At 39.5% G+C, this 14,333-nt stretch overlaps 1 protein-coding gene across 1 annotated transcript in view; it reads left to right on the top strand.

The window, feature by feature from the left end:
* MAP3K5 (mitogen-activated protein kinase kinase kinase 5) overlaps positions 1 to 13,957 on the top strand; it is a gene marked incomplete at its 5' end in the record, with an annotated part of 109,723 nt that extends 95,766 nt beyond the window's left edge. The window contains 7 exons of the mRNA XM_084260968.1: positions 1,195 to 1,380; positions 4,692 to 4,797; positions 7,125 to 7,368; positions 10,074 to 10,186; positions 11,051 to 11,163; positions 11,975 to 12,051; positions 13,300 to 13,957. Coding sequence (XP_084117094.1) covers positions 1,195 to 1,380; positions 4,692 to 4,797; positions 7,125 to 7,368; positions 10,074 to 10,186; positions 11,051 to 11,163; positions 11,975 to 12,051; positions 13,300 to 13,360 — 900 coding nt within the window. The 3' untranslated portion in view covers positions 13,361 to 13,957. The remainder of the gene's footprint in view (positions 1 to 1,194; positions 1,381 to 4,691; positions 4,798 to 7,124; positions 7,369 to 10,073; positions 10,187 to 11,050; positions 11,164 to 11,974; positions 12,052 to 13,299) is intronic.
* Between the last annotated feature and the right edge of the window lie 376 nt (positions 13,958 to 14,333).

Genomic DNA, 14,333 nt, shown 5'->3' with positions numbered 1-14,333 from the left:
AAAAAGAGACAAGCAGGACAGACTGAGGGATCCACTTCAGTATAGCCAGCTGTCAGGTGAATTCTCCAAACCCAAGTGGATCAGGATCACAAGGTAGGATCCTTTCTCTCAGACATGGGTGCTTTGGTAGTAGTAGACTGCTCTAGAGATTTCCCCTCTCTCCTTTTTTAAAGATTTTCTCTCTCTCATAATCAAATTGTTTATGTTTCATCCTGATCAGAATTAATTAACTACAGTTAAAATCTCAACATTATTAGCAAACAGTTCTTGATGTCTGGCCAGCTGTAACGTTCATGACATAAAATTGGCAAATACAACAGAAGCAAACACCGTATGTCTTTCTGTTATGGAAATCAATGTTCCATATCTTCAGTCTATATAAATAATTACTTAGCTTCCTTCAGAGCAAGCATCTCATACTTCATGTTGAACAACTAGTATGGTTTTCTCTCTCTGGCTTGATTTCAAAATTTGCAATTGAAATCATTATTCAGTCGGCTTAACTTTGCTGTAGGGAGCAAATATGGTTCTCTGCATTCTAGTTACTTACGCTGGTTATTCTGATGAATGCTTTGGAGCTTTTTGCTATGTTGGTAGCTCATGCAGAACCCCAAAAGCTTTTAAAAATAGGCATATATAAATATGAGTATTTATAGTAGAAAGGTGAGAGATGTGTAGGTAGACTTGCTGTAATAAGTGTAGAAGTTCCGTATGGAGGGAAATTATGTAGGAAAGAACTGGTCTTTTCTGAGCCTTCTGTGTAAACTGACTGATCCCTTCTCTTAAATGCTGTTGTGGGACTTTGTTTGTTGTCCCTCAGAGGCACTGTGAAATTAAGAGGCACTGCAGAGTACGTGTTTGTTTGCACAGAGTGTTTCGTAGCCTTCAGTGCCCAGAATATTTATTCATATAATTTTTCTCCTCTGCAGTGAGACGTACAGACTATAGTGTGCACATGTACTTCAACAACTAATATCAAATGAAGTCAGCTACTTGCTCATCAAGTAATCTGCATTGTCAGGGAGCTCAAGGATAGATCTCTGTGCTGCTGTAGTTACGCTGCCACCATTATCTGACCTGCAGCTGCACCTTTCCCTTAACCATAGCAGCAGCGTTTCTGAAAACCCATCTGATACTGGCTAAAATCCCTCTGGCTATGCATTTCAAAACTATTTCTTTTCCTCTCCTAAACAGGGAGCTGAAGAACCCAAGCTAAAGTGGGAACATATCACAACGCTCGTCTCCAGCCTCAGAGAGTTTGTACGATCCACTGATCGTAAAATCATCGCAACCACACTCTCAAAACTGAAACTGGAGTTAGACTTCGACAGCCATGGTATCAGTCAAGTGCAGCTGGTGCTGTTTGGCTTTCAAGATGCTGTAAGTTGTTCTTTTTGCTAAGAGCTTGCACCAAAACTGCTCTGTGTGTGCGTCTCTGTGTGTGTGTGTAATCTAGAAGCCAGAAGCAAATAGAACTTGATTAACTTTCCCCCAGAGTTACTGAAGCTATAATATTTGAGGGCTTTGAAGCTGTGATAACAAAAACCCAGCCCACAGCTGTAACTTGGTTTGGTTGCTTTGGCAGGACACACATTTTGCTGATTAAAGATCTAGATGGTTCAGCATAGTTGTGTAAACATTATGTCATAATACTAAAGCAGGAAAGAGTTTTTAAAACTAATTTTGGAGGGTTTTCTGGTAAATAAGAACAACACTGAATGTCAGGTTTATTCTACGTAAATTAAGATGTCTTGAACTTGATTATTCTAATAAACCGACAGATTAAACCAATCTATGCCCCCAGTAGTGGTCTGTCAACTTGTAATATTGTATTGAGTTCTGATTCTAATATCTTGGCTAGGAGCTTGACCTTTGCATTTATAGTAAGTAGGATAAGAAGGAAGTAAAGTTAAATTTTCTGTCAATAATTAATACAAAATTTATTATTTCATACAGTGAGCAACATGGATACCTTCTTTTTCCTTCTTCTTAAGCTATGTCTTCAAATGTTAGTTCACAAGCAGTTAGACTTAATGCTTAAGATGAATAACCAACATGGGAGGGTGCAGTTGTGCTGGCATCACGTGTTCTGACTGAAGTCATGTAGTAAAAATGAAATGACAATTCAAGTAGGCATTTGAGGTGGATGATTCTGTTAGCATTTAAACCTGGGGCACTCTGACAAGTAAAAGAGCTGTCAGGAAGGATTGTATAGCATGTAAACTCTTTGCTGCATAGACTACACTGGCAAGAATTAGATGCTATTTGGAATAAACCCAAAAGAAACCACCCAAACTAATATATGAAATTAATCTGTGAAAGAGAGGTTTCTGCAAACCAATTGGGGTTTTTTTCATTGAATCTTCCCTTTGAGTGCATTTCAGCTCTCTGTTTGTTCTACTTAATCTCATATTAATACAGTTTTGACCCTTGGAAGGAAAACCCAAACATACTAGGTCAAGAAAAAAATTGAGAGGGGGAGAAAAAGTACAAATATCTGGGTTAGTTTTTTGGTGGAGATGTTGCTGGTCATCAGCTGTTCAGTGGTAATTGCCTGGCTTGTGCTTTTTTGAATAAAAATGTTACCCTCTTCTGTTAAATTCATCACTACAAGTTGCTGCTTTTTAACTGATGTTGCTTGCATCGCTGGTGTGTTACTACGCCCACAGAAAGCTCAGAGAAAACCTTCGGTTTCTCTGTGCCCAGCCTTAATTCTGTGGGACATCCATTAGGCTTCTGCAGCAGAACGCTGACTCCCAGGTCAGTATGCAGATCTCAGGTGCTAAAAACACTGATATACCGCTGATAGCGAGGGAAGGTAGTTCCCGTGTTCCTGGGACTTGAGGTAGGCTCAGGTAACAAGGTTTAACGATCGGGGTCCGGCTGGGGAGCGGCAGAGTGCTTGCGGCCGGAGCCGCGGGCAGGCCTCGGGCCCTTCGCGGGGCAGCTGCTGCCCCGGCGCTGCTGGCAGCGGTGTCCGGGTGCCACCTGGTGGCCGCTGGCGGCAGAACCGCGGGGGCACGGGCACTGTGCTGGGTTGGCGCTGGAGGGCAGGTACAGGAAGGCCCCTTCCCAGCCCGTCGGTCCTTCCCTCCCGGTGGGATGGGGGCACAAGGGCGAAAAGGGAGGAAACTTGTAGGGCGAGATAACGGCTCTTTAATGAGCTAAGTGGAGGGACAACCCAGCCTGAATCTTCCACGTTGTGACAGCAGTCACTCACCACCAGTAGATGAATGCCCAGAGTCCCTGAGCGATGCCTCCTCTGAAAGAGCTGCCCCCCCGGGTTTTACTGCCGAGCGTGATACTCTGTGGGAGTAATCCTTAGGTCAGTTCAAGTCAGGCGTGCCAGACGTGTGCCCCCCACCCTATTCACTGGTGGGACAGTGTAAGGAACAGAGGTGGCCTTGGCACTGTGTGAGCTCTGCTCAGCAATAGCTAAAACACAGGTGCGTTATCAAGGCTGCTTTAGTCACCAGTCAGAAACATGGCACTGTGTGGGCTGCTGTGAAGAAAATTAACTCCCACCTCAGCCAAATCCTGTGCAGGTACTTTAGATACGTTACTGCATTGCTGAATAATGCTGCTTTGCAGCAGTGAAAATTATAGGATAAATAACTTTTATTAACACTTATACATCTTCCAAAGACATCATTTGTGTAACTTCAGTCGTCTATTTTTTCATGGAGAGGTTATCCCAGAGTGAGAGAATTAAACTAACCCCTCCTTTAGGAAGACCTAAGAGTGAAGTTACTTTGCTACATTTTTCAGTAAGCAGTAGTTGCTACCTTTTGTATAAGGCTTTGAATAACTTCATAACTTTCTAAATCCAATTACATTCATTTCTTCCTGCAACTTCTCGAGTGTTGCTCCTACGGAAACTGTTGCCTTGGGCTGCTTCTGTGCCTGGAAAGCAGCACCAAGGCTGTTTTATGCTGTTGCTGCTTACCCTAGTGAGGCATTTCGTGGTAGCACCATCACCCCACCTGTCCTTTGGGAGTTGCAAAACAATTCCCCTGAGGTAGAGACATTCTTACAAACAGCGTCCGCAGAGGCACCTGGCAATATGGCTAAAAGTTGTTTGAAAGCAAGCCTGTAGGGCATTAGGAACAACCCAGTGCAGAAACCTATTTGATTGTATGAAGTATAAAGCAGAAGAAAAGAGAAAATACCACAGCATACAAATTAAGTCCCCTGACTATTTAAACTAATGTTAATTAACTATTTTATGAATCAAGAAGAAGCACCATTACATTAGCTCTTTGATATTTCCTACAATTTTATTTTAAAATATGTAAGTATTGCTCAGAGAAAATGATGCCAAATAGAATTAACAAGATTAATTAGCTAAAGTTACAAGCCTTTTATAATGTGGTCCTTGATATTTGTCTTGCAATCTTTTTGCATTTTATCTCCACGCCCATGAAAGTTAAATAAACCTCAGGATTGCAGTCATCAAAAGTCACGTAGCACAGGAACTAGTACTTGATAAAAAATATGAAATACTGGATGACTTGTAAGAAAAGGGTAGAAGTTGGCAACATTGCTCTTTTCTTTCTTTAATGACACCATGAAATAGCTTTAACCAGCTGCTTTGATACAGCATCTGTAATTTCAAACACTTTGTGTAGGGCTGACCTGTATTATGGCTTTATGTTGAGGGGGAATATAATATCTGAACTATCTGTTGCTAGGTCAATAAAGTTCTCCGAAATCATAACATCAAGCCACATTGGATGTTTGCATTGGACAGCATAATCAGAAAAGCTGTGCAGACTGCTATTACTATTCTGGTCCCAGGTGAGTCATTTGTTAATAACTCAGCAAATATTTATTAGCTGTCTCTTGAAACATGCTTTAGAGCTGTAATTATGATGCTTCACTTCAGATTTTGAAATGAGCAGTGACCTTTTTCCTGTTTTGCAACTCAAAAACTAATGAGTGCATTTGGGAAAGCACCTTTCCAAGATGTGTAATCGAAACAACCCTGCAGCACTGAGCAGTAGTAGGCTAAAGTGTTCTGGGGCCTAATTTTTTGGAGGTGCACAATGCTGCCTCTTGAAATTCAAAAGGACAGGCCACTTACCAGCATATGCTGATTTGGGAAGGTGTTTTTCAAAGTGCAGATTAATTGTGTGCTTTTTGGAGCACTTGAGTCTTTCAGAGTCTCTCTCGCTCCTCATCAGAAGCTGTATAAATAAATAATAACAACAACAACAACCCTGCTGTGCCTGCAGTTTAAATACTGTATTTTGAATGTTGTGGAATCAGAATGCATGGTTTAGCTGAGGGAAGGAGTCTGTGTAGAAAAAAAACTGTAGCCTGTTCTGTTATTACTGCACCTATTGCCAGAGTTAGTTTCTCTGCTGCTTTTTAACTTCTAGGTTTGCGATTCCCCTGTTCCTTACATTGGAATTAATGGTGAAATTGTCACATAAATGATGTAATGCTTTAATTCGGAAGTCAGAATACTTAAGTTCCTGTTTTCTGCAATGGGTTAGGTCTTATATTATCAACCAGGGGATCTTAGAACTCCAAGGAAAGTTACAGCTCTTCGTGTTCTGCTGGGTATTTTCCATATCCCCAGCATGACCAGCAAGGCATAAGTAAGGGTTTCTATGTTACTTTCAAGTCATAAGGAAAATCTGTCTTCTGACCAGAATGCCAAACACCTTTAAAAGGCGTGTATTTTATTGCTGTAAAATAGGAGTACTCTAGATTTCTTCCTTAATAGACTCTTCTTCCCTATAAGCTCAGTATCAGCATTAATTATACACTGTCAAGCTTAAACAAAAGCCTCTGTGCCCTAGCTGTTGTTGGGCACTGATCATCTTCCCCTTCCCTAATGGCCTTACCCAATGTCTGATTGCTTCCTTCTGCCTTTGTCTGGCTTCATTTGCTTTGTGGTTTGTTGTTGTTGTTTTTTTTCCCCCTATGAATGTTGTGAAGTTTTATCTCTGGCCTTAACATTTTTAAAAGTTATGGGATATTCTGGAAGTGGTAAGAAGCAGATGTTGTAGTTATTCAAAGCAAATTCAGATATATTTGCTCAGCAATGTTTGGGTAACCGCTATATAATAAATCTTTAACTTAGAGGAAGCACAGCTCTGATCTTTCTTAGTATGTTCATCCTTGAAAAAGATCGGTAACATTGAAATTAAGGGACTTAAATGGATCAAGGAGCAAATGTTCCTTTTGTAAAGAGGAGAAATGTAGTTGCTCTTCAGCAGAAAGGACAAAACCCAAGTGTGATTCCGGAAAAGTGTGCTTTAGTGAGGAGACTAAAGGGAATGCTCAACAGTAAGAAGCCACAATTGAAGGAAGGAAGGAAGAAAGATTGATATTAAATGGTTAGAATTAACAAACAGATGTTGCAGTAATGGGCTTTGTTGGAGTATAAGATCTTCTGTACATATCTTACATACCTGGAAAGCTCTGGTAGGTAATTTAAGCAGGGAATAACAAAAACCAAAGTACATGAATAGCTTTGTATCCACAGTGGTATGGATTACAAAATAGGCAATGCTCTCCCTGATAAGTAGAAGGGAAGCGTGCTACTTTTAATTGTTGGGAAGAGGGGTCTGGTTTTTATTTCCTCCATATATCTTTGATACAATTTTTTGGTACACACAGTATCCTTATAATGAGAGAATACTAAATGTGCCAGGATAGCAACAACAGGAGTAGCTGGGTATAACAGAAATAATGGTTGGTTGGTTGGCTGTTTATTAAAACAGTTCAGGTCAGACACACAAGGAATTACAAACCGTTGAGAATGGAACGAAGAAGAAGAAAGTACTTCTGCTGCATGTAGTACTTCAGCACAATTTGACATGAAATATTAACCAAGTCTGGACTCATATTCATCCAGAACTATTATTTTCTTTTTAGAGCTTTTGAACATTCAATCAATGGAATAGTAATCAGCATAAACTAAGATGTTGTTATTGTCTGAGTGGTCTTAAACCCCTAGAAAATGGAGCTGCTTTCTCTTGCTACAGAAATCTCAAATATTTCTACCCAAGCAAGCTGTGATGATCTGTAAACAGTCACTTGGCTCTGCTTTTGTTTTAACGGTTGAACGTCTTTAACGGTTGTGTTTGTTTATCTCTTAATGCTATGCATAGAATTGAGGCCACATTTTAGTCTTGCATCTGAAAGTGATACGGCAGATCAAGATGATATAGAAGTTGAGGAAGATCAGGATGAACCACCTCAGAATCAAACTATCCAACAGCCTTGCATTGTCCTGGAAGATGCAGTAGCTACCTCAGGTGTAAGCACACTCAGCTCTACGGTATCCCATGACTCCCAGGCTGCTCACAGATCACTGAGTGTCCAGCTGGGCAGGCTAAAATTAGAAACAAACAGGTAAGTCTGTATATCAGGGGACAGTGGCCTACTCGTGCCAGTAGGTATTGTTTGGCTTTTAAAAAGACATGTGCTAGAACACCGGTGACAGTATCAAAACTCTGTAGTACTGCAAGTCATTCATTTAAATGATGGTCATTGTTTAGCTTTGGTTTTATTCCTTTCAGAACAATAGCAATGCCAGTTAAGGTCAGACTTGACTTCCAGTGCCTTTTCAAGGAAGGTCTGAAAAAAAAAAATCATCGAGCTCGCTGCCAAGCTTCTGCTTTTTCTCTCCTTCATATGCCGTGTATGGCTGATGAATGGTGTTATGGTTTGTTTCCATTAAGGCAGAACTTGCTGTTCTTTTCTATAGTTATTCTTGGGGAATGAACTCAAGCTAGTCAACAGCCACACATGACCTCCATAAGGAAATGGCTTCAGACTTGCTTTGTGCACAGAATTCGCTGCAGCAGGATCTGTGCTTACCAGCAAGCATTAAATTTTTATTAACTTACTTTTTTATCAGAGAAAGATAGGGAAAATAGCTGTGTTCCTTGAAAGAAGAAATAAGCCAGAAATTTCAATACTGGATTTTTTTTCCCACTTTAAACCTGAGAATGTGGCTCTTCCAGGCTTTTGTTTGTTTAAGAAATGTCAGAAACAAATCTTTCTCCATTATTTTATCTGAATAATTTTCTACATAATTTTGTCTTCATTAAAAAATACTGGATAGTCTGTTTAAAGTAGCTACTTTTGCAGAGTCCAATTTATGACCTTGGTTTTCCTACTGACCTCAGTAAATTTTGAATGACCTTGACAGAAAGACAACGTCTTCAATAAGATAGTTATTATGCTGCTACAACATTCTTTGTAGTTAGTGTTCCAGTTTAAATGAAATTGCACTTTGCATTTAAACGTTTCCAAGAATTTTGCCACAGAGTAACTCATCAGACTACTGTTTTTAATAAAGTATCACTATTTTTGAGTTCTTCTGTTACAAGGAATTTTTTTCCTTGTGATGATCACTGAGAAATATTTTGATTCCTTATTGATACGCTTAAGAGAACCTAAATTACTTAATGTATTTATTTTACTTCCCAAGTTTAAGACAGGGAGTGACATCAAAAGTGATCAATTTGTGGAGGTGCTGTTTTCTAGCACTTGGCTTTTGTGTGTTTGTCCAACGTAAAGCCTTTGGCTCAACAATCACATCCTGTCATTCATTCAGAAATGTTGAGGTAAATAATAGAGACAGTTATCTAAGTATTAATTAAAGCTATGTTGGCATAAGCAGCAAGCTGTTATCAAGAGATTATTTTATTGGACCTAGAGGCCTTTTTTTAACCAGAATGGATAGAGGAGGAATAAATTAACTGAAAGGTGACTGTACACCTGTCTGGACCGAATCTCAGTCTGCACTGAGATCAGCCAAACCGTGGGTGTGCGAAGAGGCACAAAGCAGCTCTGTTCCCATGCAGACTGGACGTGGGAATTTTTAGCTCAGGTGTGGAAGGACTCAAATGCTGGTAGGCCTGCACACAAGCTGAAAGTAGGGCTGGATGTTTTTACAAATCAATCATGAGAGATGCAGTTTAGGTCTGTGCAAAGACAGGTAGGGCACATTTCTGGCACATTTGCTAGATGACTCCCAGAATGCCCCTTTTTTTCAGTGTCCCAGAAAAAAGTTGCAGTACTCAACTGATAAAAGGAGATATTAAAAAAAAAAAAAAAAGGCAACAAAAATCATACTAAAATGGAACAGTTACTGCATAGTTCTCAGGCTGACAAAGGCTTCAAGGAAAGAATGAAGGTGCTGTAATTCTTTCAAAGCAGAACTTGCTAAGACTTGGAAGTTAGTGACAGGTTTATGAGTTTGTTCTCTGACCAAGTTCCTGAATACAAACTGTTTGTGAGTCTTCCTTTCTAGTAAAACACTAAAAAAATAGCAAATTGCAACAGTTTCACATACTTTGATCAGTTTGAAACATACTGGCCACTGAATCTCTCTGGGTTTCTCTCTGGGTTTGTGTTGTGAAGGAAATCAAATATGGGTTCTGATTTGTTTCTTCTTCAAGTTCTCAAAAGTAGTTGCTTAGGAGAGGACACAAGGTATTTTGCCTACTCTTTTCTCACTTGTATAACATAGGAGGGTAGGGACAAAGTGCCTAGTATGGGAGGGACAGCCCTTTTGTGGATGAGAACTTATTTTCCCCATTTAAGAAATGCAACCTTAAGTTTTCACCACTTTTTCATGGCAGCTCCACCCTTGCCATACCTTTGAAATTGTCTGTTGGAGAGATGTGAACTGGCATTTTTTTTAAAGGATCATGTCACAAAGTTTAGCCCTTGTTTTATGAAACACTATGATACTCGTTCCTCTTAATTACAGAGTTTTGTCTAAAACAGAATGCTGGCTGTAGAAATTTCACTGAAATTTTGTACCATACCACCTGTTTAGTGGGTGGATGTGTATATGGAGGCTGGTGTGTTTTGTTCTGGTTTGGTTTTTTTAAGAGCTATAGCTTTAGGAACCAGTGAATGTTTATGTCTTGATACAGGTCATAATAAATCTATAGCAAGAAAATATACCTATGAGAGCTGAAATCTGTTCTTCTATCTATAAAGGAAGTTTCCAGTTTAAGTGGAGCAAGATCTTTGCTTTCCTAGACATTTGAAACTACTTAAGGAAATGCGTGCTTTTTTTTTTTTTTGTTACTTCAAAGGTTATTGGAGGAGTTGGTTCAAAAGGAGAGAGAATTTCAAGTCCTCTTACACCAAGCTATAGAAGAAAAAGATCAAGAGATCAGAAACCTACAGCTTAGGTCACAGCCAATAGGTAAGTGAGAATACTTTTCACATAAAAGTTACATCCTACAAATGAAGACAGTGGCAGTTAAACTTCTGGGATTTTTTCATTGAGCTAGTCTCAGCAAAGATGCTTTATTGTGCTGCTTCTGGTAGGGTTTGCTGTGAAGAAAGAACATAATTATGGAAATAAAATACTGAACTTGTTAATTGCATGAGTTAAATATCTTTGTGAATACAAGGCTGATATCCTACAGAATAAATATTATTTCCAAAGAAGACAATAATCATGTTTAGGTAGGTGTTCTTTGAATTGCAGACTGTTCTGTTACATGGAAAATTCATGAGGATTTAATTGTTGAGATGTAAATACAACTTAAAGCTTGCTGAGGGAAGCTGTGTTTGATATGTATCTGCCCTGGAGAAGGTGGAAGTGCTAACACAGTTCGATGTGGTATAATGCATTTCAGAGAAGTGTTGTTTTCCAAAAGCAGCTGATCCTCAATCTAAGGCACTGCCCACGCACCAATTGTGTGACTTACACCGAATAGTTCAGTTAAATCAATACAACAGCCTTAGTGTAGAAACAGTTACAGTGAAATTGATGTGTCTTGTACTAGTGAAGTCATTTTCTGAAGAAGACAGAAAGTGTATCTCTATCAGTGTGCACAGTACTTTAGCTGTACCCCTAAGCAAGTGGAGTGGCTGGTGTATAACTGTCTGTTAACTGTAATTAACTGCATGCTTTGGGAATTGACAATTATCTTTCTCTGTGGGGATACTGGTATTCTATGCTTGAAGGGAAAGCTCACTGCACAAAGTGCTTCAGCAGTCAAAAATGACAAGAGGTTGCTCTGGCAACACAAAACCTTTTCTCAAAAATGCTTGTTCTTAGATATTCCTGGGTTGTCTGTCTGTCATCGTCATTCCACTGGCACAGGGACTGAAGACCCTGACCTCATAAACTGGCTGAGTGTTCAAGGAGCTGATGAGGCCACGATAAACAAGGTAGTGATGGTTCTGTTCACTGACACGACTGTAGTCCTATTTCGTGACTCCATACAAGGAGATACCAAGCCTTTTTGATTAATCCAGTGCATTTTGAGGGATAGATTTATTTTCAGGGGATAGGAAATGCATGAATATGAAAGCCTTCATAAAAATACAGCACTGTTGTTAATTCCTCTATCCCATTAGGAAAAAGGGAATAAAACGTCCTGGTGTTGATCTGGTTCATAATTTTTCAGTGTCATTACACATTGCAGCAGTTCCTGCTGATTATATCCCCTAGCTAGCTGTGCTGAAGTGAAATCTCCTGAAGTAGATCAGTCTGCTCTGCAGCAAATTATATAATTTTAGAGGTGTTGAGCACATCAGAATTTCAGCTCAGGAAAACCTGCATGTAGCTCCCACTCCTACAGATCAGATCAAAGGCTCCCTGAAATTCAAGTACATCCAATTTAGATGCCATTTTTTAAAAGGTGGGTCTTAACTGTTGTAATTTTGTCGTGGGTGAAATATGGTATTAATTATGCTCTAATTTGTGTTCATTAAAGTCTGTGACTGTGATATCAATGATAATGTTACAAATACCACTTGGCAGAAGTTCTCAGTAGCTGTAAAAGCATTACACCTTTCAAGTTGTGCCTGGCATGCCAATTAAATCTGGATTAATCTGTTGCATGCAGCACATTTTGGCCCAATTTCTGGTTTCTTCTAAACTTAAGACTTTTTTTTTTTGTAAGGGCAGATGGTACATAAAACCTAGAACATTGGATGACATTTCTAACAAAATGTTCCTTTAAACTTCTTTTTGTAGTTCCTGGCTGAAGACTATACATTGATGGATGTTCTCTGCTACGTTACACGAGATGATCTGAAATGTTTGAGACTGAGGTAATGCTGAACTGAGCTGAGCAAGAGTTGTGTTTTGTCACAGGAGAAAATAACCAATACCAAACCTCTATTTATTGTATTGGGCAGAATTAATTTAAAATAGGTAACGCTTTACAGTATGTAAAGCACCTCCTCTACGAAAAGAGGCTGAGGGAGCTGGGCTTTTTCAGCCTAGAAAAGAGAAGGCTGCTGGAGGACCTCACTGCAGCCTTCCAGTACCTGAAGGGAACATACAAACAGGAGGGGAATCAACTTTATAAAAGGGTGGAGAATGGCAGGACAAGGGGCAATGGACTAAAGCTAAAGGAGGGAAGGTTTAGATTAGATATTAGGGGGAAGTTTTTTACAGAGAGAGAGTGGTGAGGTGCTGGAACAGGCTGCCCAGAGAGGTGGTGGATGCCCCGTCCCTGGAGGTGTCCAAGGCCAGGTTGGGTGGGGCCCTGGGCAACCTTGTGTAGATCCAGGCCTGGAGGCTGATGGCCCTGCCTGTGGCAGGGGGGTTGGAACAATATGATCCTTGGGGTCCCTTCCAACCCAGACCATTCTACGATTCTATGTTGTTGAGTACTGATGCATTCCTGATAAATACTGAATACTATTCAGCTTTTAAATTAAGCTTTTCTATTAAAGGAAAGCAAAGGGGAAATTTTAAAGTAAAGCTTTTTACCTTGTGCATGGAGACACTGGATATCCCATTACAGACTTGTTTTTACTTAAAAAGGTAGAGATAGCAAAATGTTTTTGCAGTTTATCATAATCGTCAAACTTTGTAAATGCTACTCATGGACTGCAGCTAACACTGGGTTTCACCTAACCACAACAGGTGTGTGGGCTACTGCAGAACCGAGTTCAGGTAGAAACAATGGAAGTTATCAAACACCCTGTGTGTGCCCAGCCAGTTTTCAAATAACGAAGTACAAGTAATTTTTTTAAAAGGCAGGTGTTAAGATTTATTTTTTCCCCTCATCATGTTGGAGGGCTGCTGTGGGTTACATAAGTCCTTTGGACCAGAAGTCTGAATTCCAGAAAGAAGGCATCTGAAAAGTGGAAAGATTGCCCTGTACTGTAATCAGAAAAGGACTCTGTTCTCTATTTGAGTATCACGTGTTGAATTTCACCTTTGATCAGCCTTCCCCCTGAATTTCACTGGTCAAAACCAGAGCAAGAATACCGGAAGGCACCTAAATGGGAATGTTTTAAGGCTAGAGAGTATCTTTGTACCTGAGCATCTATGATTTTTCTTCACAGAGGAGGAATGCTATGCACGCTTTGGAAGGCCATCACTGACTTCAGAGAGAAACACGCCTGACACTGAAATTTTTCTTCGCTTCTCTGCAGAGAGGGAAAGATTTCCTTTCAGCACAGAGCAGGTGTGCTGTCAGAAGGACTGTTGCACTTTAATCCAGTATTTGTTTACCAATGTTAAAAACACTGCAGCTTCCTGACTGCTTTTACTCCTGTAATCCATAAGGAACCTGTAAACAACCTGCAACATTATTTTACTGAAAATGTTTTTACATGCAACTTTTTTCAAAAATTAAAAAACCACCAAAACCCCCCACATTATAAACTCATGAAATATTGTAGCTAGAGGAACCTGTTCGTTTCATGAAAAACTGATGAAAGATTTCATGTGGCTGTTGTACATCACTGGAACAAAACCAAAATGTGACAACAACTTCTTGAGTTTCTATTTCTTTGTAATGTATCTCAATAATCTGTTGTAGAACTTCATAATTTCAATCATAATTAGATATTTTTCTTTTAGTATGCAAGACCTAAAGGTAATTGTTTTTACCTACTGCCCTATATAGTTTAATATTGTTTATTTTTGGTAATTTAAGTTCTATGGTCCATTTGTTTTAGAGTTGTTTATGTACTACTGAACTGTACCAGTTGCATACACCTGAACCACAGTAATGTTAGCTTGTTCTAAAGCTATCTCTGACATACACAGTTGAAAATAAAAAGAACCTAAGACTTACTTTTTTCCTATATTTTTGGACTTTCAAATTAATAAAGTTGTAGAACTGGAAAATACTGGAATAAAAAAAAAAAAATCATACTGAGTATCAAAGGAACCTTTCTGACATGTTAAAGTTACTGTGCTTTGAGTTTGATAATCACAGCCTTGAATATTTTCTTGGTTTTCCTGTTCAGACTTACTCCCATACTGGCAAGTTAGGGGCAAACAAAATTCTTCTCTAGTGCCGTACTGGAGAAATGAACTCCAGTCCTGGCTCAATGCACTGAGCAGTCACTGGGCCCTGTTGTTTTCTTCT

The sequence above is a fragment of the Gallinula chloropus genome, assembly GCF_964237585.1.
Source record: "Gallinula chloropus genome assembly, chromosome: 3".
In the NCBI taxonomy this organism is placed as follows: Eukaryota; Metazoa; Chordata; class Aves; order Gruiformes; family Rallidae; genus Gallinula; species Gallinula chloropus.
This window is presented reverse-complemented; position numbering and strand designations above follow the sequence as displayed.